Genomic DNA, 23,396 nt, shown 5'->3' on the forward strand with positions numbered 1-23,396 from the left:
AACAAAATAGAGAGCATACGAGGTGAGAACTTGCCTCCTACTCCCTCAGTTACATGATTTTTTACCGTGCCGACCTTACGGTAAATGCACTTTGCACATTTCTGCCATGTACCGTCATACGTTTTCCCAAGAAACCAAGAGGAGGTACAAGCAATAACAGATAGTGAACACATCGAAATGAAGGTTAAATTTTCAGTAGGGCAGGGAAGGTCGTGTCGCTCTTGAGGTTCAAACGTCACAACAGATGACCGCTAAAACAAATGAAGGGCGATGTCAGAGAGATCTCCGCATGATATATTGTACCCGATCGGTCGTATGTCGATAAGTAATCAATGTTTGAGCTAGCAAACCAATGCTCGCTATGGTGAAAACTTTCACCTTTCACTAATCAATTAGTAAGTCGATTTCGCTAGATAGTTTGCCGTATGTAACATTTAATGTGTCAATTGACAAGTGCAGAAGTGGCACCTGTTTATGATCAGCCTTGGCGTTTGTGTCTCTATTGTAGTTCTTTTGAAAAGTATTTTATGCCACTCCTTTCATAGATTTAAAAGTATGTAATCTTTACTTTGACATTACTGTCTACGTACATTTAGTAGTCTGCCATTCATTGTTGCATAACCTCACTTACTACTTGCAATGACAATGAAAAATAATCTTTTGACATTCCTCCCTAAGAGTGACAGCTCTTTGGCTCATAACAATTTTTCAGCGTTTCCTCCATAAATATTTGTTTTGAATTGTTTCTCAACTGACTTTGTTTTATCCTCTCTTTTTCAGAACCTCGGCTTTAAGTCTCTGGCGAGAAGTAGGTGTTAAGGAAGATGGAAAAGTTTGCAGTGGATTTGGACAAAGTTTTAGATGAATTAGAATTTAATGAAGGTTTGTTATAACATGCTCAAAATTTAAAAATATTTGTATTTCTTCCTTTTTACTCATCTTTCGTGTTTGGTTGTTTACCTATTTGTGTATGAAAAATGAGACAGTTCTTATGTCTCCAGATCGTGCAGAGAATTTGATGACAAGTGGAGGAAGACACCACATTTCCTCTGTATCTTCACTACCTCAAGTAAGGCTTGTATTTGTGAATAATGGATTCATGGATGTTTCAAATGGTTTTAAAAAATTTATCTCCCTTTTATCTTATCTGTAGGAGAACAGTGCTGCTCATGTGTCATTTGAATCTGGAGACAATGGAAGCAAATGGAGGCCCAAGCCAGTTCCAGTGTCTCAAAAGACAAGTGTCAGTGGAGTATTTTCAAGTCTTAATGAATATCTTAACTCTGGCCGGGCCAAATCAACACCCAGTGTGAGCGACAATAATCGTGGCGATCATTGCACAATAGATGAACCTAACATTGAAAATCCTGAGCTACCTGCTTGGTCCCCTCCCCAAAATGATGTCATCTCTCTTGAAGAAAAACCAGATTTGATTGATTCAACTGTTCTTTGTCCCAATGTATCAGTGGTTTCAAATGAGACAGCTGTCCTTGAAGAAAGACATAGTTCCCATTGTACATTTCTGCCTGATATTGCTACAGCTGGAACTATTGGGAATACAAGCACATATGAAGATGCAAGTTCATCCCTTGATTTGTTAAGTCATAAAAGTAGTACTGCAGTTGATGCGGATCTAGAGACCAGTAAAGAAGAAGAACCAGAATTTCAACCTACAAGCAGTGTTCTTAGTTTTGGCACACTAGATGTTAGCCAGGAAATTGATGATGATGAGTTGAGTGATTACTTGTCAGATTTGGAATTAGAGGAAAAGGAACACGAAGAGAATCTAAAGCAAGTGACTTATGCTGTTTTACCTTCACTTGTTAATGATAAAATTGAAATTGAATCAGACCAGCCAGAACTACCTATCAAAACAGACATCAGCAAGGAAAGCCAGCACGAAGATCTTTGCCTTCAATCAGATTCTGTGTTGCTGAATGAGCACTCCCTGAAAGTGGAAGTTGATTTGGAACCTGGCTCAAACCTCAATCCAACTGAAAGTACTGCTAAGACTTCTTCACTTACATCTGAAACATCCTCATCAGCAACCAAAAATTATGAGAATTTTTCTCCTGAACAGAAATTAGAAGAACCACTCAGTGGGACTGAGCCCTCACTTTCTGAATCAACCACAGAAACAACATTGGACGTGACCTCAGAACCTTCTTTGATTCAATCTGAACAGGCACCTGAAGAGAGAATTGAGATTCCTACATTACCTGATAGTAATTTTAGTGAAGTCTCAATAAACCAAAGCACAATGTCGCAGATCAGTGCATTAAAAGATGATCCAGTAACATGCCAAGAGGACATTGTCTCAGGTGACAGTTCTTCCACCCCTTCATGTCAGCTGACATCTGAAGACAATAATCCTGCACCTACATTGTCTTCTGATAGTAATTGTACAAGGTTTGAAGACAAAAATAATACCACTAATGTCCCAACTAAGGAAGATGATGTTTGTTCCAAATTGGGAGCGAGATTGGAGCTGCAACAAAAGAAGATGGTTCCTCTCACCCTGTGTGTTAACGAAACCGTTGATCCTTCCTCACAATTGTCTTCCCCACCAACTCCTCCTACAGTCCCTGTAACCCCCACTCTTCAAGATGACCCTGTCCTGGAAGAAATCGCATCGAACTTGTCAACTCCATTTTTTACCCCAACAGCAGTTAGTGAGTCTTCTGTATTCAATGAATCAGATGGCCTTGAAGAGTTAGTGTCAAATCTTCCCAACACTTCAGCATCTGATGCAAAGCCAGAAACTGTAACTTGTGATTCATCTCAAAAACCTGTAAGGCCTTCTTCATTGGAAATTCCTGTTTGCTCAGAGCCTTCACAGGCTGTAACAACAGGCAGTAGTGAGGAATCTCCTGCTGCTTTCAATGCTAACATTGGTATGAAAAGATTAAGTTTGACTTTGTAGCTTAAATATTTCAGAAGCATCTTTAAAAGTATTAATTGACTATTGCTCATGCTTCCATACAGGACCTCCTGGCGCAACACCATCAGCAAATAGGCCTTCTATCGTAGAAGCTCTCTCTGAACCTCCTGCGACAGATGAATCTGCTACAGAGTCATCAGTGGAGGAAGGCTTATCAGGGGCAGTTGGTGGTGTTGATTCTGATCCTGTTCCTGTTCCTGTTGAGGAAACACTTCTAGGAAAAGAACCTCCCTTTTGGGTTCCTGATGCAGATGCTCCTTGTTGCATGCAATGTGACTTCAAATTTACAGTGTTGAAAAGAAGGCACCATTGCCGTGCATGTGGTAAAGTGAGTAAATAATTTATTGGCTGGTTATCCTTTCGTATTTTTCTTTAATGGGTTCCGTATCACTTAAAATTATCTTACCTTGTTTTGTCCTAAGGTTTTATGCTCAAAGTGCTGCAGTGATAAAGCTCACTTGGAATATATAAATGCAGAGGCTAGAGTTTGTGCCTCTTGCAAATCTGTTTTAATGAGAGGTGAATTTTCTTCCAAATCTTAGTTATTTTTGATGAGACTTTCACATTTTTGTTCTAACATAACAAATCTTTGCAGCTGTAGGTTCGCCTGTTTCTCCTGAAAGAACAAATTTACATCCAAATCCCAACAATCCAATGGAGTATTGTTCCACAGTTCCTCCCTTATTGCAAGTTGCTGGATCATCAGCAGCCGCTCCAAGTGTCATGGTCCCTGTGGGCGTTCTTAAAAGGGAGGGTATGTAAGAACTGTTTTCAAGACAGACTGGGATGAAAAGAATCAACTATTTCATTCCCTGTTGTGCAAAGCTTATAACTTTCAGCCATAGAGATAGTTTCACCCGCTACATTACTTTTTTCTTTGCGTATGATTTCTTTCTCTCATAACGTACTTGTAAATTTGTTGACAGGAAGTACAAAGCCAAAATCAGAAGCTAAACAAGTCATGTTTAGTGATGGTATTCGTCCTGGTGCAGACCTTGCAGAATTAGATGGCTCAAGTGAACCGCGTCTGTCAATAAGAAGAACAGGTCGTGTCTCTAAAAGAGTTGGAACTCCACCAGGAAATGCTCCTGCCTCTCAAAGGTCTTTGCCTGCTATTGATGCAACCACTATGAGTTATGTTCCACATGGCAAAGGCCTTCCCCCAATCGTTGTAAGGGGGAAGGATGGCATTCAATTTGAAGAGGACCCTGACCCAGCTCGTCTTATGGCTATGATTCGAGAAGATTCAGTTCCACCTGTCAAATTTACTATTAATCGTAATCTGTATGTTCTGGTGAAAATTCTTGACTGTGAGTATTTTTATATATTTAAACATGGCACTGCGTATCTTACCCTATCTCATGAAATCATTGATTTCTGAAATATTTTGTTCCAGTGAATTGCTGTGTGAATAAAGTTTGTTGGTGCTTCACAAGTGATGGACTTAGCTCAGTGGGTCAGGATGAGATTGTTATCATACTGGAGGTAGAACCTGAAGAGACAAATGTTCCAAAGGACATATTTATTCACTTAAATACTCTGTATATGGAAGCAGCCAAGGGAAATACTGTTACTGAAATGGGGCACACTTTGACTCAAGGATCACCTTTTCTTGGGTCAAGAGAACATGGAGGCTTCCTTTATGTGAGACCAACATTCCAGTGCCTTCACAGACTTGTTCTGCCTCCTGCCCCTTACTTAGTTGGTGTTCTTATTCACAAGTAAGTTGAATTATATAAACTGTGTAACTCAGATTCTTTTTTCTTATTATCATTACTATATTTTTTTTCTCAGATGGGAGACACCCTGGGCCCGAATTTTTCCTATCAGACTCATGTTAAGACTTGGTGCTGAATTTCGCTACTACCCATGTTCCCTCGTCTCCATTCGTCAAAGATCTGCTGTGTATGGAGAAATTGGTCACACAATCATTCAGATGCTTGCGGTTGGTGTTTATAATTATTTTGTTCCTTTTTTTATTGAAGGTGACTTGTATTTATGATTTATTGTTTTATTTTGTCTAGGACTTCCGTAACATGGCATACACGTTGCCTACTGTTAGAGGGCTCGTCATACACATGGAAGACAAGCAAACCGTAATACTGTTGCCTCGCAACCGTTATGATCAGGTATGGAAACTTCAACATATGGTGCTGACATTCTTCAAACTTTTAAACTGCTGACATCAAAATTATTTTGTAAAAATTTTTTATCAGGTTATGCGGGCTTTGAATAATTCAAATGACCACTTCTTAGCTTTTGGAGCAAACTTCAGCCAGGTTGCAGATTCTCATCTTGTGTGTATGCAGACTGATACAGAACACAGCTATTACACGCAAGCAATAAACATTCAGAATAAACCCCGAAAAGGTAAGGGAGTTTTACTGAAATTTCAAATTACATCTGCCACATCGATATGTAAATGTTTTATTTTTATTGTTGCAGTTACTGGTGCATCCTTTGTAGTGTTTAATGGTGCATTGAAAGTTTCTTGTGGAATGTCAGCAAAATCTTCTATTGTTGAAGATGGTTTAATGGTTAAGGTTACAGCAGAAACCATGGCAAGTCTTAAGACATCTTTACGTGACATGAAAGATTTGAGCATAACATGTGGTCCTATTAATCCATCAAACGAAAGTTCTGCGGGAGCTGGTGCTTTGGCAAGTGATGGAGTGGTTTTAATTAAATGGGCAGAAGATGACAGGAGTTTTAACATTGGGTGAGGAGTACTGTAAATACTTTATATTACCCTTCTTATTTGGACTCTTATCATTAATTTATTATTGTCTTTTTAGTGTTCTGAGTAGTGTGGACGGGCGACCACTGAATGGAGTGCCATCAATAAGAGTTCACAATGGAACTGATTATCATGGTGAATCTCGATTTATTAGATGGACAGAAGTTTTTATTCTTGAGGTAAGTGAACATGTTGCATTCTCACAAAAGTATTATTTTTCTGTTGACTAAAGAACTTTCCTATGGTTTATTTTTCAGTCAGAAGAGGGCTCGGGAAGAACAGGAGACCCCGTCGATATCAGTCGTTTGTCAGAACAGCTTGCTAAGGCATCTTGTCTGGCATTAGTGAAACTTCTAGACCTACTTGCTGCTGCCAATCTTACAACTTTGGCAGTGCGTGCAACCATCCATCCAGAAAATGTAGGGTATCTGGCTGGAAGCAATGGAGAAAAACTACCGCCCATCTACATGAATAGCCTAGATCATGAATTAGTGCCTGTTCTTAATGAAGCCGGACTCATGTCTGGTGAAAGCCCGGCTGTATTAGAGCTTGTGTTCCGAATAATGGATTCAGGATGAAGTTCAACTAGATTTTGTGATAAATACTGCAATACTTTAGTCATAAAAAACTCTCAAAATTAGTGATACATTTAAAACTAACAAGTCAAAGATAAAATCTTTAGAAACAATTCTTTGGCACTGATTCATACCGTCCTCTAAATGTGCTCTTTCCATTTTTAAAGGAAAAAAGAAAATGCGCGAACCTTTTTCTTATTCATGTCTAACTGTTCTGTGCTAGGAGGAAGGCTGATTTTGTTACTTTGTTCTGTGGTAACTTAATGATCTGGTTTCTTGTAATTCATGACTTTGTGATAGGTGAATGACTTATTTGGGATAACTGATTATTGTTTCATGAATAAATGGTGTGATGGGCTATGAGGCTCTGATATGATTTTGTTTTGTTTTTGTAGTTCTGTTTTATTTTGCGATGAAGCTCAACAAGTCTGAGAGAAGCTGTTCTCTTTCCTGTATTTCTGAGCATATATCATCATCTTTTGTGTAATAAGAGTTTTATATTGTTATATCTGTATATATTGGTATGTGTTAACACAATTTTATGTCTTGAATCAATATAATATAATATTTTCTATTATTCCAGGTTGGCTTTTATTTTGTGAAAAAATATTTTGATGCATGTTGATCTGTAAGCTTACCCTTCTGACAGCCTCTAATTGCTTCTTTTGTCTGTGATATCAGCAGTGAAATGTTGGACTGTGAAGGTAATGGATGTTGCTGTTTGTTTAGACTGCAGCAGAATTTTCAGCTCAAAAACTCCGCTTATTTGTTTCAAATTGTAACTATCCTATGTGATAAAGAGGCATTGACAAATTTTGCTGTGGAACAATCGTTTGACTTCATGTTCATATTATGGTGTTGGAAATTCTGTTCAAATTTCATGGTGCTGTATTGTTTAAGATCTCCTCTAACTATGGTAGTTCCATCTACTTCTTGCTACTATCTATCTTAGTATGTGCTCACATGCTTTAGCCATAGATGGACAGAATTGCTGAGCTCCCTATTGTATCCTGTGCTTTGTTTGTCACCCACTCTGGAATGCTATTTACACCATCTCCCACTTGTGATCCTCACTCCTTCCTCACTTAATCAAAATGAGTTTTCTGAATCTGAGTTGCATATCTACACAGCTGTTAAGGAAGTTGCTGGCTCTTAATGAGCAAATTAATGTTCTAGTTAAATGCAAAATGTACGTATGTTGATTATTTTAATACAATTTTCTTGATTACGTTTTTTATTATATACTCAATCTATCTTCCCTTATTGAAACCATCTTTTGATTTTGAAGATTTTTCAAATACTTAGTTTTTCGTTTCTAGCGATTATGTACAGTTGGTATTAAGACACCTACCACCTTGATAAATAAAAACATAACATAAAAATTCAATGTTGTTATTATATTTATTCCATGTATCACCTAGACTGTTCGTCAGAGAGAGACAAGTTGCAAACTGAAAATAGTAATGAATTTAACCAGCAAGGAAAACTGCATGCACCAGGGCTATTCAATACAGATTTTGACATCACATGGTAACAATAACAATAAAACTAAACGAAGTGATGGCAAAGTTGTATTTAGTGATAAAGTATGTGCCATCATGCAGACATGTCGACTGTCTTAATCTGCTCAATACCTTTACCAAAAAATGGACAACTTCTAGATTGTGAGATTAAGATCAGGTCAAATTTCCCACAACTTAACTGCTTGGACCACAATTGGTACTCTTCTGCTCATTAAGTCAAATTGACCAAGAGAAAAAGACAAATATCTATGAGTATGGAGCAGCAGAAGAAGATGCAATGGTATGTAAAGAACGCAGTTGCATCATACCTGTCAGAGATGGAAAGGAAGAAGGAGCACAAAAAAATAAAATAAAACAAATTTCAACCAGGAATGGTTTTATCAAAATGGAGAAGTATTCTACCTAGGAGCCAACTATCTACTGTGTTCAAACATTATCTTAATTGTTTAGCATTAAATTACAATACAGCAAGCTTCTCCACTTGAAGGTATGCTGATTCAGAGAAGGCAATCCTTAAAATTGGAGTGTCACGCTATTATACATTCAGAGGCTGTCAAAAACAATGGCAGCTCATTAATCTCACTGCCATTAGAGTAATGTACCAGTAAAAAAATCAAGCCACTAGAAAAAGGCAAGATATTACATTAGGTAGTATAGATATTAATCATACATGATGTCTCTGAACATTAATGCACAATAAATGGTATACAATGATTCCACGGCATGTTGGAAAACACCTCCAAAATAAAAAAATATAAACCTATACAGATTAAGTCTCATTAGGTGAACCTACAGCAACACACTAAGGTTAAGAAGTCTGTAACAATCAATTCCAATACCATTCAACTAGTCTCTCAAAGCATTACTATACCTTAAACATAACAATAGCCAAAGGTAAAATAAACATTTAAAAAAGTATTACACTTTATACATAGATTAGATGAAACAAACTGCAACTAAAATCATAAAATAAGGCCCACATTACACATTAAAATGAGGCCAATTAAGGAAACGAAAACTTAAATAATAAAAGCATTTTCATCAGATAACAAGGAACAAATTTTTGGATGCACCACAAAATTAACACATATTAGAGACTGATTTTTCTCACAACTTGAGCAAATATGAACAGACAAATAGTAAGTGCTCCATATCTCACTCTCAGTAAAGATAAATCAAATGGAGCCATGCTGTAGTTCATATCAAACCAAGGAATTCATGCCACTTGGGTTTGCTCTGACTGAATCTGGTTAAATTTTGAGCTAACAATCCAAACCAACCAAACCACAGAAAAAACATAGTCAGAAAAAGAATTTTTTTTGCAAGTGTTAACTATTATTGCTCAGTGTAATAGAGGTATATTCAAAATATTGAATTAATAATTTATGCTATTTCCCTGGCAGAAACCATAATCGTTGAATGAGAGCTTTGATTTTCGCAATCTATTTCTCGAGATGCAACAGCACAAAGATTGTTTCTATTTACTTCGTCCGTGATTTCACGAGACAAATCCACACCACTATTTCGATCAGAGTTATCTCTGACCTGAGGAAGAGAGATTCGCCCTGAACGATTTCCCTGCACATCACAACTTTGGGGCTGTTGAGATGATAGGCAATTCAGATCATTACGATTTTCATAAACATACGAAAATGAACCTGACTGAACATGGGTTTGTTTATGCTTTTCAAGAGAGGACTCTAGTGGAAAGCCACGGCCGCACTGCATACAAATATGGCGGTTCTCTCCAGTATGAAGACGTTCATGGCGCCGAAAACTAGAACCATCAGCAAAACAACGATTACACACTGTGCAAGTGAAAGGTTTTTCACCAGTGTGTGTTCGACGGTGGGTAAGTAAATGAGATTTAGTTATGAACATTTTATCGCATGACTCGCACTTGTATGGCCTCTCTCCTGTATGTATTCGTTTGTGTGCCACAAAAGTTGAACTTGTTGAGAAGGTCTTTTCACATACATTGCACACATATGGTCTTTCACCTGAAACACATGAAGAAGGAGTCTTAGAACAACACTTACTAAACAGAAATATTGGAGATTTAGGGGCATTGACGCTCGAGTCCCGTCGGTGGCGTGGCGTGGCGTGGCTGAGGCTTAGGTGGACGCGACAAAGCCCTCCAGCGCAGATGTCTCACACGCCGTGACCACTGCACTGCGCCCACCGGCCCACCGACGTGATACGAGCGTAAATGCACCTTAAATTGATCAAATTATTACCTGTATGAATGCGTATATGCTTCTTTAAGCCACATGAATCAACAAAACCAGAGCCACACTCATCACACTTATATCGCTTGACAATAGCTCCATTAGGACCATGAGTGCGCTCATGTTTTACAAAAGCAGACCTATCAGCAAAACAACGTTGGCACAATTGACACTGGAATGGGCGTTCCCCAGTATGAGTGCGTCGATGTGTCACTAAGTGTGAATTTGTGGCAAATGCTTTGTGACATGTTTCACACTCGTAGGGTCGTTCACCACGATGGTACCGATCGTGGTTCACAAGAGCTTGCTGAGATGCATAAGTTTTACCTGTTGACACAAAATGTAAATCCAATAATTTATTGTGAGATACTGCAGAAAATGTAATAAATGGGTTAAATGTAAACAGAGAGGGAAAAAACATATTTTTAACTGGAACAGACAGTTTTTAATTCCATTGAGATAACAGCACTAAAGCAATCCATGCATATCAATATTCCCTTTAAAGGTCTACTTTAAGGAAAATAGGGGCAAAATAAATTTAACTTTACAAACACACAATAAACAAGCATTAAAAATTTGGTACAAAAAGTACATCCTTTCCCCTGTCTAGAGATTTAAGGTTTAAAACCTATTCATTCTAACAAGTGCAAATTCAAAAAATTTGGAATTGAAATTTAGTGTACAGTTAATTGATCAGATTTGTTGTTGTGGCAAAAACAACTACTATGCCAAAGCCTACAAAAGAAAATAACACGAAGCGGATGAGCGAGCAAAATATAAGCAAGACACTCACCGCATATATCACAGCGAAATGGTCTCTCACTGTCCAAAAATGGGAAGTTAGTGCTGCCTAAATTTTCACTGTCGTCATTTCTGCGACTTGAAGATGCACCGTGGGCTGGACCCCCCCGTGCACCAGGTGCCTTTGAACCCCCACCACTTCCATTGCACCGGTCACCTACACATTCACGCCCATGACAATTCTGATGATGATGCGGAAAGGCTTGTTCCCCCTCTGAATCCATGCTGGACACCTCCTCGCTATCCTCACCATCAGCATCAGCGAAGACTCTGTCCTTGTTGTCCTCTTGTTCTGCTATTTCAGGGGCTGAAGCGTCGTTAACAATTATCTTCGCATCAGGTAAAATGGGATTATCTTGAATCTGTGACATGGTCACAATTGTTTGTGAAGAACGAGACACAAGGTGAGTATCTCCAGGCTTGGGTGATTCTGAAGTGCTAGTTGAATCAGATGAGTTGTCTCGAATAGATTCTTCTACAGATCTACAATTCACAACAAAAGAAGTTCAATAATTTTAACTTGTAAACAGCAATAATAAACTAATAAAAACTATTTAAAAAACCAAGTAATAGAGTCACTTTACCTGCCATTGTGAGTATCATTAGTTCTGCTCCCAGCTTCATTGCCAGGCTGAATTTGGTGCGGGCTTTGTGATGGTAGTCCTCTTGAAGCATCAAATAAAAATATACCAGCAGCTGACACACCCCGTTGGGGGTTCAAAACGTAACTGATGAAAGCATTACTATCAGCGGAGTCACCGGGTGCCACACCACCAACAGGGGGAGGATTATTTTCAGCCCTACAGCTGACAGTTTGAGGTCCTGGTTGGCTCTCTCCACTTTGCTTAGCAAGACGAGTTCTGAAATTTAAATATAGGCATAGAATGAAATTGACATGAATGGGATACAACAAGTATTTTGTCCAACGGCATAAACATTGCACTCCTACCCTTCTTGTGTAGGTGGTATTGAAGATAGTAATGTTGCATCATTTGGAAGGTATGGCATCTGATGGGGGTGAAAATGCTGTGCCCCTTGATCTACATATGCATGAGACAGCCATGCTATTTCAGAGGCTCTCGCATGAGAGTGAGCAAAATGTGGTGGAGCTCCTGGGGCTTGTGGGACTCTTCCACCAGATTGAGAAACGTGAGCGGCTTCAGCTGCATGAGCAATTTGAGCTGCTTGTGATGACGCCTGAGCAGCTTGCGATTGGCCGCCTGCTTGCTGCATGATTGCGGTTGGGGCTGGGACTTGATAAATGATGTGTGAAGACGAAGGCGGTAGACACAGTTGCTTGGATGATGCGTTAAGAACACCACTAGTCTGAAAAACGAAAGCAAATTATGTAAATTTGACAAACACACAAGAAAATAGGAATGTTCAAGCTATGATTCAATAGAAATAAAATGTAAATAAAAAAACTAATAAATAACTTATTCAGTAGTATAAGAATGCAACATAAAATGTTAATTACAGAACTAGGTTGAGAACAAGACGAGTCTTCAGTTGGTGGTGCAACACGACCAGAAATAAATCCTGTCCGAGAAGAATTTTCTGGAGAGGTACTTTGAGCTACTGGATACTGTTGCAAGTCACTGCAAGAACCTTCTTCGTAGGTTTCGAGTTTGACACTGACAAAGCACTCAGGTAACATATGTTTCAGTCCATACTGCGCCGAGTCTCCCAAGAGTTCAACACCATCCCTGCGCTGATCCATCACCATAGAGCATCATTGCATTTCTGCTTTGAATTTGCAAAGCCCTGTGGAAATAAAAATAATATTATAAAGCTGCAAGAAATTATCCCACACTTCATCATGCCATGTGAGTGCTTTCAAATGGAATGAAGTAAGACAATGGCTTTAACCATCATAAATTAAACCAAAATAATATGACATAAACATAGAATGTACAGCGGCAATTTGAAAATCAAAGGAGGCGTAGATAACCAAGTTAACTGATTAACCTATAACACACGTAGTTTATGGGAAAATTTCAAACGCATATATTTTTTTAATCTTCAACTTTAAAAAGGTAAGGGGAAAATCATTGTAAACGAAAGCGGAAATTAATATTGGGCTGGAAATAAGAGTAGGGCGTAGCAGTGGGGGAGCCTCTGTCAATCATCTTGATTGACAGCTAGAGGGATTCTTCAGTATGACGCATACTTGCAGGTTTAAAATAAACTGCGTGATAATGAAAACACAGCAAAAATACTGATTGGGACAGTCTAAAATTGGATAAAACAATAGATAATGGAAAAAAATCAATAGCGTCAACTGACGTACGGGAGTACGTACAGAGGCACAGCAGCCGCCACATAGACGCGCTCAGAGAAAGAAGCGCAACGAAATGCGGTACCTGAGCCCTGGCCTGCGCCCAAACCAACGAAAAGTGCTCATACTCACGCCAGGTTAATTCTAGTATCCACGGCAGTAGTTTCGGTGGAAAACTCGACTCAAGAGGTCCTGAAACTCCCTCTGACTAAAGTCAAGGAAGCGCTGTTCAACACATCACTTTGTTTACATGTTTTTAAGATGTAGAAAGGAGTCTTTGCAACTCATAATACTGGTGAACTAGTCGCTTTGAACGTATTCCTAGAAGTATCAGTGCACCCACAGTCTCAGCGAAGGGGATAAATATAAATATGCAATACTTTGTTTTGTCTCTCTTCTTTACAAATTCCGATGCTCAACGCTCAACTGAAGGAGGAAGCAACGTTGCCATATTGTCTAAACAGCACGATTTGGCAACTATGGAATTACCGGAAGGAAACTGCCAGCCTACGACTCGCTCGGTGTAACTTTTGAGGTAAAAACTGTTCAAATAAGCGAAGAGCCTAGGTTGTTACGAGGAATCCCTGAAAGGCTTTCAAACCTTATTTTTGACCTTTGATTTACAGAACGTGCAGGTAATGAGATGACATGAATGATGTTTGAAATTTGAATGAAAAGTTGGACAGCTTGTTTTAGGGTATACCAACGCCTACCTCGGAAGGTAGTGCCTGTCGAAAGTATTATTCGGAAATACTGATGATTGTTTCAGGACAATTATAATTTCATATAGCTTAGTTATAGGCAACTTAATCAAAAACAGATGTAAATGCTATCTCTATCAAAGTGTCCCTAGTGATTTAGCGATGTGGAGAATGTTGGTGCGTAACTTCCTCCCCCCTCCTGTTTTCCAGCAACAGCAACACGTACCAGCAAGCCGCCAAACTTGACAGCTAATCCACAGGAGAATGGCGCAATACGAATTTACTGACGAAGAAACTCAACTACCCCCTGTTAAGTATGAATGTGAGTGTGCAATTATACACTTTATGGTTTATGAATGATTTCATGTGCTGACATCTTAGCTAAACTTGTATCTGATGGATCAAAAATCTTGCCGTGCGCATCTTAACCTGTAAAGCGCCTTTCTGAAGTGTCCAGATCATAAACTACCTGCTTAATATTTTCAGACTTGGACCACACAGCAGATGTCCAGTAAGTAATTAAACTGTTATTGCTCTCAATGAGTTTGTCAGTAGTCCTACAATCTAATTTGAATATAATCTTTTTGTAAACATTGGGCTAGCAGTTTGATTCACGTTTCCTCTTCCAACATTTTCAGGCTTCATGCGTGGGGGGATGATCTTATGGAAGCATTTGAGCAGTGTGCCATGGCAATGTTTGCCTACATGACAGAAATAGAATATGTAGATTTGGTTGAGGCACACCAGATAGAAGCTCAAGGAGAAGACTTGGAATCTCTTTTATTTCACTTCCTTGACGAGTTTTTATTTTTGTTTTCATGCGACCCATTCCTCATAGCAAGGGTAAGTTGAATGGTTGAAGCCTCTCTTTGAAGCCGGTTCTCGATCCCATTCCAAACACAGCTTCTTTAGTTTGCTCTTATGGGGTGGGGATGTGAGTGAGACGTACAAAGGGATGGAACACTAAGTCACACCACCATCAAGCATGTTTCTCTTTTCTGTTTCAGAAAGTAAAGATATTAGATTTTGACTTTGAAAACTTCAAAATTGTTGCTAAAGGGTATGGGGAGAGATTTGATCTGGAGAAACATCCTCAAGGAACTGAAGTGAAAGCCATTACATATTCCAATATGCAAGTTCACAACAAGGATGGACAGCATGAAGTTTTTGTAATAATTGACATCTAAGAGGGCTCGTGAAAAATTACTTCAAAGTTGCAATTTGTCAATCATTCCCATTTCATCATCCAAGAAGCACAGTGGCACAGTCTTGGTTTGTAATTCAAAGCAGTGTCACATAGCTACCATCATGGCTCCATGCATGCTACCATTGCGGGGGAAATCACAGCTATACGTTTAATAACTTTTTATTGAATAAAAATTTATATCGCAGTTATGAAAAACAAGAAAAGATCCTCGCGCAGTTTTTTTATTGCAGCATCTTGACCTTGTCAGTACACATGGAGTAGAGAAAGAGAGGTTGGTCGTAAACGTAAACAACCACCAAACGTTACATTTTAATGACGTTGAGACACCACCTGTGACATCTGATGCTGTCGCTGAAGACCAGCTTAAGCAGTGTTTGCACCTAGCGGATTGCAAGCAAGATATTTGGGAATACTGAGGGTGAACCTCCCCGCCCCCGCTCATTCAAAAACACATGATCCGCTGAGTACGTCACGTCACAGCGCTGCCATCTACAGGACAGATGTTCCACATCCCGGGGCCCTCTCTCGAGCACAGTTATTGTTTGCGATCAAATCTGCAATGAGTATAACTTTTATAGTTTCGGAGCGAGTAGTTTATGGTTCCACCGTTCGCCGAAAAAGCAAAAATTTAAACTCGTAGTGAGATATTCTTCCGAAACCTGTTGATGGCCGACATCGCTTACCCAGTGCTCGTTCCGGGGCCAACACAGCCACACGCTGTGCGGGAAAGGTGTTTTCGCGCCATCGGGGCACTGCATTGTTGCTGCTGTGGCGGATGCCTGGCGGATGCCCGAAACACGCTTCTTTTTAAGTGCTCCATTTAATCTCATTTTGAACGATTTATTTTTGTTGGCCGCGATATACTCGCAGTTCTTGTTTTATTTACCTTATTCGACTTCGCCTTAAAGCTACCTTCAGTCTTTCCGGTGGATATCTGTGCGTTGAGGATCGTTGAATCTTCTAGTGTAATAATAATTATGCTGTAACGGAGCTTGCTTGCAAGCCAAGCTCGAAACAAAAGACGGCTTTGGAAAGCACTATTCTGTTCTGAAATCTTCATGAAACATGTAGGATTTGAACTTCAACTTATTTCCACCACACGTATTTCTCCTGTATATCGGAAACCTACTATCTTCTAGTCCAGGTAAGTTCGGGCGTTCCTCGGCTCCGACGTTGCTGTAGTTGAATGTTGTAATACAAGAAAAGTTGCGTGCATCGATATTTTTTAGGTGAGGGCATCTGGGGAACTAGCTATTGCAATTATCCAAGACTTTGCACCAAAATACGGCCTCTCGCAATTTTGCTGCCTTGCTCTATTCCGAACCGGTAAGGCAAGAAGGGCAAGGCTAGCGTCGTCTCGGTCCGGTCCGTAGGGGGCACGCCGATTTCGCATTTTTTACCCTTGCAACACTATTCCAGTCCCTCAGTTTTCACTCCTGCCTGATTTAAGAGTGGGTTATGATCGGGCCAGATATCTATTTAAGTAATTGCGGATGAAGCGCCGCTGTTATTGGGTACTTTAGTGAATTAAATGGTCACTCCGCCGTGCCGTTAGACACTGTGGCGTCGATACTGGCACTGGCCATGCCTTCATAACAAATTGCGACTCGATTGTTTCCTCTTTTTCCTGCAGAACGTAAGTTTTGGCCTTTATTACTTCAAGAATTTAGTTATGTTGATTGGTGGGCATCTGTTTTGCGGGCTGTAGCACGCCGGTGCGGTACGACGATGCGGCACAACGTACCTACTCGTTGCCGATAACCACGTATTGGGTTTCAATTTTAGGGCACTAAAGTATATGAACGGCTGCTCCAAGTGTTTTGTATATACTTTCATTGAAAATAGTTCTATCATTCGTTCCCTTATTCCTGGGGTCCATGGTAATATGTGATATATATGTGAGCAACATAGCCTTACTTATGTTTTTTTTTGCCCTAGTGTGTTTGTGTGTGTGCGCGGCGCGCTGGGCGCGTGTAGGACAATACATGGGGATGATTGAAATAGGTCTGCAACAGACTTTCGAGCGCCACCCAGTTATTTTTATAACAGGATGTCAATCCAGTTATTTGTTAATTGTTTAGCAACCTTGAAACGGGCATTTAAATTCATAATCTGAATATGCTTCTGACACAAACTTCACGATGAGTCTAGTATTTTGGTGCAATTGCTCTGAGCTCTGAGGTGTAATGCAACATAAATCTTATTTTTATCTAATGGCTCTGGTATTTTTCAATCATTTGTGTTTGAATTTGTTTGGGTAATTCTTTTGAGTTGATCTCTACAGATTTTACAAGAGTATTAGTTCTGGTGGTTTATTGGGTGCTCGCCATAGTTTATTTTCTGTTTAATTTGCACGTGGGTTGATATTATTTCTGGCCATGGTCTCAAAGTAGTTCTTCTGATGGATTTTGTTATGTGAGCTTGTTTGAGTTAAATCTTCATTTTAGTTTTGGAACTCTCATTTCCCATGTTATGAAACCTTTTTCTTGAGCCAAACCCTTCTGAATGGTCAGGTTACGTCAATTTTATTTTCTTAATTTAGGGATGTTAAAGAATTATTTGTCAAAAGATTCTGACAAGTACCCACACATATCAAACTGTTTAAAGCATTTACTGTCACAACTCTGTGATGTAAATTTGTGTGTTTTGTGTGATGTAGCAGCACTTGGTGCAGCTCATCCTGCACCATGCCGCGAGGCAGGAGGACGGTTGTGCTGAACGATGAGTCAGTGGTGAAGATGGCGACGCCAGACATGGCCACAGCCAAGCTAGGTTAGTGTCTGTGTGTACGCTTTAATGCTTTCATATGGCAATATTTTTGTCTCGTTTTTCATAATAAGTTTAGAGTAAATGTCCATGTGTTTGTAAGTGTTTGTAAGTCCGTAAGCTTTTTGAACCTTACAATGCAGGCTGGCAGGCATTTCGTTCATTTGTTCTTTCTGAAAAAAGCTTATGACAGTGTTGTCAGAGGGCTCAATTTCAAATCAGTCATATATTTCAGAACTTTACTCCTGTCATAACCAGCATTTTAGGACATTCTAACTTGCGGACAGAAACATTGTGATTTCTATTTTTTAATTTTATTTCTATCCTTTATGTTTAAAAGGGTTTGTGCTTACCTATCTGACTCTGAGCCTGCTGTGTGCAATACGTTGCATGCTAACTTTGGTATTTGGTGCTTCTCTCCTACTCATGTTGTTGCACTAATCTTTTATTTTTCCCCTCTTTTAATTTTGAATAGGCTCAGAGAGATATTTCTCCCATCATCTGGCTTCTGGTATTGGAGAACATACCACATCTGTAAGCCCCTCTTCTCCATTCCAACACCTCCTTGACCACGAGTACGGTCAAACACCCCAAGATCAAATCATCCGTCAACCTGTCGCTATTCCCCCACGTACACAGGTTAATTTTCTGTTTGCTACTGTTTATACTTTATGACTTTAGTGTGGGTCCACTTACGACTAAAACTTTCAAACCATTTTAGGCAGTGAAACGCCGATTAAACCTGGAGTCTCGGAGTGAAGATGGGTTCAAAACGCCCAAAGTTACCAAGAGAATGCGGAGCATTTCGAACAACAGCTCATATGGTAGCCCATCCAGCAAAGGGAAAAGTAAGTGTCCATTTTTTTTTCCCATGAGTTTTTCTGCTTGTTCTGTAATGGAATTGTAACGTTGTTTGTTTTTGTTTAGACAAGACTGTGGAAAGAACACGATATGACACATCCCTGGGACTTCTCACAAAGAAGTTTGTCGGACTTCTGGAAAACAGTCCCTATGGTATCGTTGATCTCAATGTTGCCTCTGAAAGGTTGGATGTCCAGAAGAGAAGAATTTATGACATTACAAATGTTCTGGAAGGAATTGGTATCCTGGAGAAGAGATCCAAAAATAACATACAGTGGAGGTGAACTATCACTCAATGCTATTGTATAAGGAGCTTTTCTTTGGGTTTTCTAGCCATTAATGATTTGGATTTACAGGGGTGGCAAGATGCCAAACCAGGGTGACTCACAGTCACGCCTGAGAACTGATATTCAGAATTTGACCGCCAAGGAAAATATGTTAGATGAATTGATCAGAAATGCTGGTGAGTACCTTTTTAGGCATTTAATTGAAGTAACAAAGTCTTCCCCTTTTTTAGGACTAAAAATTTGATTTTTATTTGACTTATTACAGAACATGAGCTGAGGCAGTTAAGTGAAGATAAGCGTTATGCATACATTACTTATCAAGATTTGAGGAGTATACCGTGCTATGCTAAAGAAACAGTTATGGCAATCAAAGCCCCACCGGAAGCAAAATTGGAAGTGCCTCATCCAAGCGGGGTATGGATTATTGTCTTTACATTCATGTTGAGATTTTAGAACAGCTCATAACAACACATTTATGACCTGTGCGTTTGTCTTTATTTTCAGAATGGTGGTTTACAAATGTACATGAAGAGTACTGACGGTGAAATTGAGGTTTTCCTGTGCCCAGATGATGCAGCCCCTAGTGAGTCTGATGTCAAGTCCAATCCGTCACAAATAGATGATCGTAAGTAGTTTTCAACTCCAAGTTAGCTTATTTACTTCTAAGCCCTTGTTTAAAAGAGATGATCTCTTTTTAGTTCCTGTTGGAGAACACTATGTTGAAGTCCCTCAGCCAAGTGTAGCGTCCAATCAAGAAGCCCCAACATTAGACTCAAATGATGACATTGTTTCCATTTTACCTGCCTCAAATCATATTGATCTTGAAGCCTTAGGCTTACTCATGAAGACTGAGCTTAAGAGTGAGCCAAACTCTCAAGATGAAGGGCATAGTGAAGGTAAGAATGATGATGTTTAAGATAATTGTTCTGTTCTATTTAAGTTGCTGCAGTTTCTCACTTTCATGTCTTCTTTCAGATTTCCCGGGATCATGTGACGGAACAATGCGGTTGAAGAATGCCCTGATAAGTGAGTCTGATGACTTTGGTCCAATGGGAGGTAGATATCAGCTGCAAACAGAGGACCAGCATAATAATAGTGTGACCGGTATGTATACCACTTTCACTGTCATCTTCAGTGCTATCTCACTACCGTCGAACCATGAAGGATACATTTCATGTTTGTCTGTGAGCTTTTGTGTGCCTCGCAACAGCTTTCTTACTAGGTTTATCTGCAGTTGATTCAGTGCAAGCTTGATTTGTCTTGCCTTACATTAACAAACTGGCCTATTTCATCATGTAACTCTCACGTCACCTTACTCACAAAATGAGGAGTGATACTAATGTTCTGTGTGTTTCTATTCATCACAATTTAACTTCTTGGGACTGAAGAGTTAATTTGTGCAGCAAGCATGTTAGCTCTTTTTTTCTTGCATCATAATCTTTTACAGCATAGTTTGTGTGTGCATGAAATGTGGTTACAATTACAGATCACATATGCTTCCTGCCCACAGCTAGTGGTTTGTGCCTTGGAATCTCATTTCCGTGAAGAGCGCTTGATCGCATGCGCTTCCGGTTTAGCTGAATTGTGTGATGGCTGCGGTACTTTAGAAGAACGTAGCACCATGGAATTCAGCTTAACCTGTTGTTGCTCTCACCTGCTAGCTGCCTGCATTCTACTCATCATTGTTATGTTATCTTTGCACTCTACACCTTCTTATCCCTGTTTCATGTCTTACTACTTACTTTACAGTTCCAATGAAGTTTTCACCATCTTAATTTATCATTTTCTCTTCTTTTTCTGTGTTTTAGATGCTGATTCGGCTTTAAGCAGCAGTGAGCCATTTTTATCTCTGGAACCACCTCTTACAGATTTCAACTTCAGCTTGGAGCCCTCAGAGGGTCTCACTGAAGTGTTTGATTTTCTGTTCTAATTGAGCCAAGGTACAAATGCTTCTTCAATCCAAGAGATATTTTTGATTGTTTAGATTGTTTTAGACTTATTGATTGATACTTGCCACTCAAGACTCTTCTGCAGAATCTTTGAAGTTCACGGCACATGTACTATAAGTCTTAATTGAGGTGTTTTATGGTCCTCAAACATCACACCTAACCAGGTCACTTGAACTGCCATTATATTTAGCCAAATATTTTGATTGCTTTGTATGAAAACACTCTTCATGTGGTTGAATCACCTATCAGCTTTTACAACCAACTTTTTAAAGAATGTTGATAGTTTTGGTGCCTTGTGTTGTTTTTTTTATACACATATTAATGAATGTATTGTATATAGTTTAAGTTTGTACATTTTTTTTCTTGAGTGAATGAGTATGTGCGCTTGCAAGTTATGTTTACCTTCACCAATGGATTACGATATAGTTGGTGTTTATCTACATTTGTGTACCTGTTAATTGTGTCAATTGCACAGAACCTGTAATGAACTGAAATATTTTATGTAAATTTGGTCTCTGGTTGGTGTATTTGCTGAAGTCTATTCATATTATACCAACCTGGTGTGGGAAAAAATTGTCACGGGATAAATGAACAGAAAAACTTACAACCATATTACTGTCACTTTGGTCATGACCCTCTTAAATGAACTGTCCATTATTTTGATTCAAATAATTTCCTGACAATGAAATTCTGAAAGCATACCATGCTGTTCCCTTTTAATTGATTAAATATTGTTACCTGTACTGTGTGTCTCAATTTGTGCTCTTCATGTTAAAGTTTTACTGATTGTTAATCAAACTGAATGTTAAGCATTTGTGAAGGAAGTGCATGGTTAAACTAAAACAAAGGTACTTCTCTGTGTCTTTTGCATCTGTTTCCATTCTAGTTTGCTGAATAAGCTTTTTGTCATTTTTAACCCCGTAATTCTGGTTTGTCTGTCATGCAGCTTGTAGTGTTCTTAATCAGGGTTACATCTGATTGTTAAGGCCATTTGAGGGATCAGACGAAATTCCAGGATGATGGTTTTCCTTTTAGTTGTATTTGTGGTATTTCCTGCCAGGTTAAATTTCATCCATTTAATGTAGGATATTCAAAATGACAGTGGGTCCATTGTCAGCCATGTGCATCTGTCTTGTTAAAGATGCCATTTATTGTGAATCAACATATTTGTTTGCTGGTTCTTTTTATTTTCCTTAATATGTCTGGAACAGTGTACAGTGATGTGCAATGATAGTGAAAGAAAGAAACAAAATAATTTTATCATTACTTCTATGACATTTATATTTCTTCTTGGTGAATTATTTTAAAGTTACCAAAAGCCCAGTTTCTTTTCCCAGTTCTGTTATTAAAATCTCCCTAAACTGGAGTTGTTACAATTATGACTACTTGTTAGAAAAAATAGTTAAAATGATGATGCTTGTTTGAGGCTGGTAAGCTCGGTTATTCCCTCATCAGCACATGCTGAAGAGAGGTTTTACCAATGCTACTATATGGCATACTGTGTGACATTGTGTGTATAGTTTTACTTTTCATTTAGTGCACGACTGTTTGACATATCATGAGATTGATTTGTCAGTGTGTAATTATATATTTATATTTAAAAAGAAATAGTACATATGACTATGTAACTAACCTTGTGCTAATTTGTTTAAGTTTTTGCACAGGGCACTATCTTAATTCTATTTGTATTGGTGTCACATCATTTTTGTGTCTAGGCAATTGGTGTGTGAACTCGCGCAGATGTTTTGGAGCAGTGAATGTATTTTTGGTTTCTGCTTGTCATGTCTTTCTTTCTGTGACAGCCTCCATCAATTTTGTTTTCTTTTGTGGACATTGTTAACATTGCAGTAATGGATTACTCCTATTCTGTTCACAGCAGATTTAGAAGTATCCCGCCTCTTGAATGTTCGATGGTTCTAGAAGTTTCCATGGCTTAACAGTGACTACACACCTGAGTTGAGAAGCATAGATAAACAGGAATTTAATGGTCAATTGATAGAAAAATAAACATTCCTTGCTCCTTTTTAAATGGATTTTTTTTTTAAAAGACTCTGTGCGGAGCTGTGGCAATATTAATTCAGTTTTTGGTGGTTGTGTTTGGAAACAGTTAAAGCTGTCCACCTTGTCCAGTTTGTGGTCAGAGCTCATATTATGTACTTGATCTGAATGCATTGAGCTGCTTTGTCATCTGTTTCAATTATCAACTGAAAATTTAAGTGCTTTTATCTTAAAAGTGACTCTACTGTTGATTGTCTTAATTAGCTGTTACTATTTTTATGTGAATCTGTTTTAATGCGTGTCTTTCTGTCCTATTAGTTTATGGATATCCAGCATAGAACTAAATGTGAGCTTACATGGAAAATATAAAACTTCTCATATTTTTAATGTTGCTGTGTGTCTTGATATGTTCCTGTACTACTGTTCTTCAAGATTGGACGAGTTTTAACCTTCATTCACCAGCTTTTGAAAAAGTTCTTCTGGAGTTCAGTGTCAGACTTCCAGCCTGAAAAAATGAGTCAATGAAGGTCTTGATTCAGGTTGC

The 23,396-nt window shown here is 38.9% G+C and overlaps 3 protein-coding genes across 21 annotated transcripts; 2 read left to right on the forward strand and 1 right to left on the reverse strand.

Moving 5' to 3' along the window:
- Positions 1-232: 232 nt before the first annotated feature.
- LOC117639932 (zinc finger FYVE domain-containing protein 9) lies at positions 233-7,485 on the forward strand. Of its 2 annotated transcripts, none has more exons than XM_034376006.1 (15): positions 233-395; positions 781-882; positions 1,002-1,069; positions 1,154-2,894; positions 2,986-3,269; positions 3,364-3,460; positions 3,537-3,695; positions 3,868-4,251; positions 4,338-4,662; positions 4,736-4,886; positions 4,966-5,070; positions 5,158-5,311; positions 5,387-5,660; positions 5,737-5,857; positions 5,936-7,485. In XM_034376006.1, the coding sequence occupies exons 2-15, from the start codon at positions 825-827 to the stop codon at positions 6,254-6,256; spliced, it is 4,242 nt and encodes a 1,413-aa protein (XP_034231897.1). In that variant the 5' UTR covers positions 233-395; positions 781-824; the 3' UTR covers positions 6,257-7,485. The 2 variants fall into 2 exon arrangements, with proteins under 2 accessions (XP_034231897.1, XP_034231898.1); XM_034376007.1 differs by lacking the exon at positions 233-395 and adding an exon at positions 435-553.
- Positions 7,486-7,635: 150 nt separating this feature from the next.
- Positions 7,636-15,750, reverse strand: LOC117639935 (zinc finger and SCAN domain-containing protein 22-like). 4 transcript variants are annotated; one of them, XM_034376013.1, is made up of 8 exons: positions 13,216-13,350; positions 12,283-12,569; positions 11,755-12,131; positions 11,390-11,665; positions 11,056-11,288; positions 10,798-10,962; positions 10,014-10,331; positions 7,636-9,776 (listed from the first exon to the last, which is right to left on the reverse strand). In XM_034376013.1, the coding sequence occupies exons 2-8, from the start codon at positions 12,529-12,531 to the stop codon at positions 9,160-9,162; spliced, it is 2,235 nt and encodes a 744-aa protein (XP_034231904.1). In that variant the 5' UTR covers positions 12,532-12,569; positions 13,216-13,350; the 3' UTR covers positions 7,636-9,159. The 4 variants fall into 4 exon arrangements, with proteins under 4 accessions (XP_034231904.1, XP_034231903.1, XP_034231905.1 ...); XM_034376012.1 differs by lacking the exon at positions 13,216-13,350 and adding an exon at positions 15,675-15,750 and having other exon boundaries at positions 10,798-11,288; XM_034376014.1 differs by lacking the exon at positions 10,798-10,962.
- On the forward strand, positions 13,479-23,243 carry LOC117639939 (transcription factor E2F6-like). 15 transcript variants are annotated; one of them, XM_034376025.1, is made up of 12 exons: positions 15,691-16,135; positions 17,651-17,763; positions 18,233-18,396; positions 18,479-18,605; positions 18,685-18,898; positions 18,975-19,081; positions 19,171-19,319; positions 19,410-19,530; positions 19,604-19,801; positions 19,881-20,009; positions 20,714-20,845; positions 22,731-23,243. In XM_034376025.1, exons 2-11 carry the CDS (start codon positions 17,679-17,681, stop codon positions 20,833-20,835), a joined length of 1,416 nt encoding a protein of 471 aa, XP_034231916.1. In that variant the 5' UTR covers positions 15,691-16,135; positions 17,651-17,678; the 3' UTR covers positions 20,836-20,845; positions 22,731-23,243. The 15 variants fall into 15 exon arrangements, 13 of the variants coding, with proteins under 13 accessions (XP_034231921.1, XP_034231916.1, XP_034231917.1 ...); XM_034376026.1 differs by having other exon boundaries at positions 22,734-23,243; XM_034376019.1 differs by having other exon boundaries at positions 20,714-23,243.
- The last annotated feature ends 153 nt before the right edge of the window (positions 23,244-23,396 follow it).

The sequence above is a fragment of the Thrips palmi genome, unplaced genomic scaffold (assembly GCF_012932325.1).
Source record: "Thrips palmi isolate BJ-2018 unplaced genomic scaffold, TpBJ-2018v1 HiC_scaffold_12, whole genome shotgun sequence".
Taxonomy (NCBI): Eukaryota; Metazoa; Arthropoda; class Insecta; order Thysanoptera; family Thripidae; genus Thrips; species Thrips palmi.

Coding starts and splice junctions, on each gene's coding strand:
- LOC117639932 (XM_034376006.1), top strand. CDS start 825: ATGGAAAAGTTTGCAGTGGATTTGGACAAAGTTTTAGATGAATTAGAA. Junction 5,071..5,157: donor CTCGCAACCGTTATGATCAG/GTATGGAAACTT, acceptor ATTTTTTATCAG/GTTATGCGGGCTTTGAATAA. Junction 5,858..5,935: donor CAGAAGTTTTTATTCTTGAG/GTAAGTGAACAT, acceptor TTTATTTTTCAG/TCAGAAGAGGGCTCGGGAAG.
- LOC117639935 (XM_034376012.1), bottom strand. CDS start 12,531: ATGGTGATGGATCAGCGCAGGGATGGTGTTGAACTCTTGGGAGACTCG. Junction 12,132..12,282: donor CTTGTTCTCAACCTAGTTCT/GTAATTAACATT, acceptor TTCGTTTTTCAG/ACTAGTGGTGTTCTTAACGC. Junction 10,332..10,797: donor ATTTCGCTGTGATATATGCG/GTGAGTGTCTTG, acceptor TTGTGTCAACAG/GTAAAACTTATGCATCTCAG.
- LOC117639939 (XM_034376019.1), top strand. CDS start 17,679: ATGCCGCGAGGCAGGAGGACGGTTGTGCTGAACGATGAGTCAGTGGTG. Junction 18,397..18,478: donor CTATTCCCCCACGTACACAG/GTTAATTTTCTG, acceptor AAACCATTTTAG/GCAGTGAAACGCCGATTAAA. Junction 19,320..19,409: donor AAGTGCCTCATCCAAGCGGG/GTATGGATTATT, acceptor CTTTATTTTCAG/AATGGTGGTTTACAAATGTA.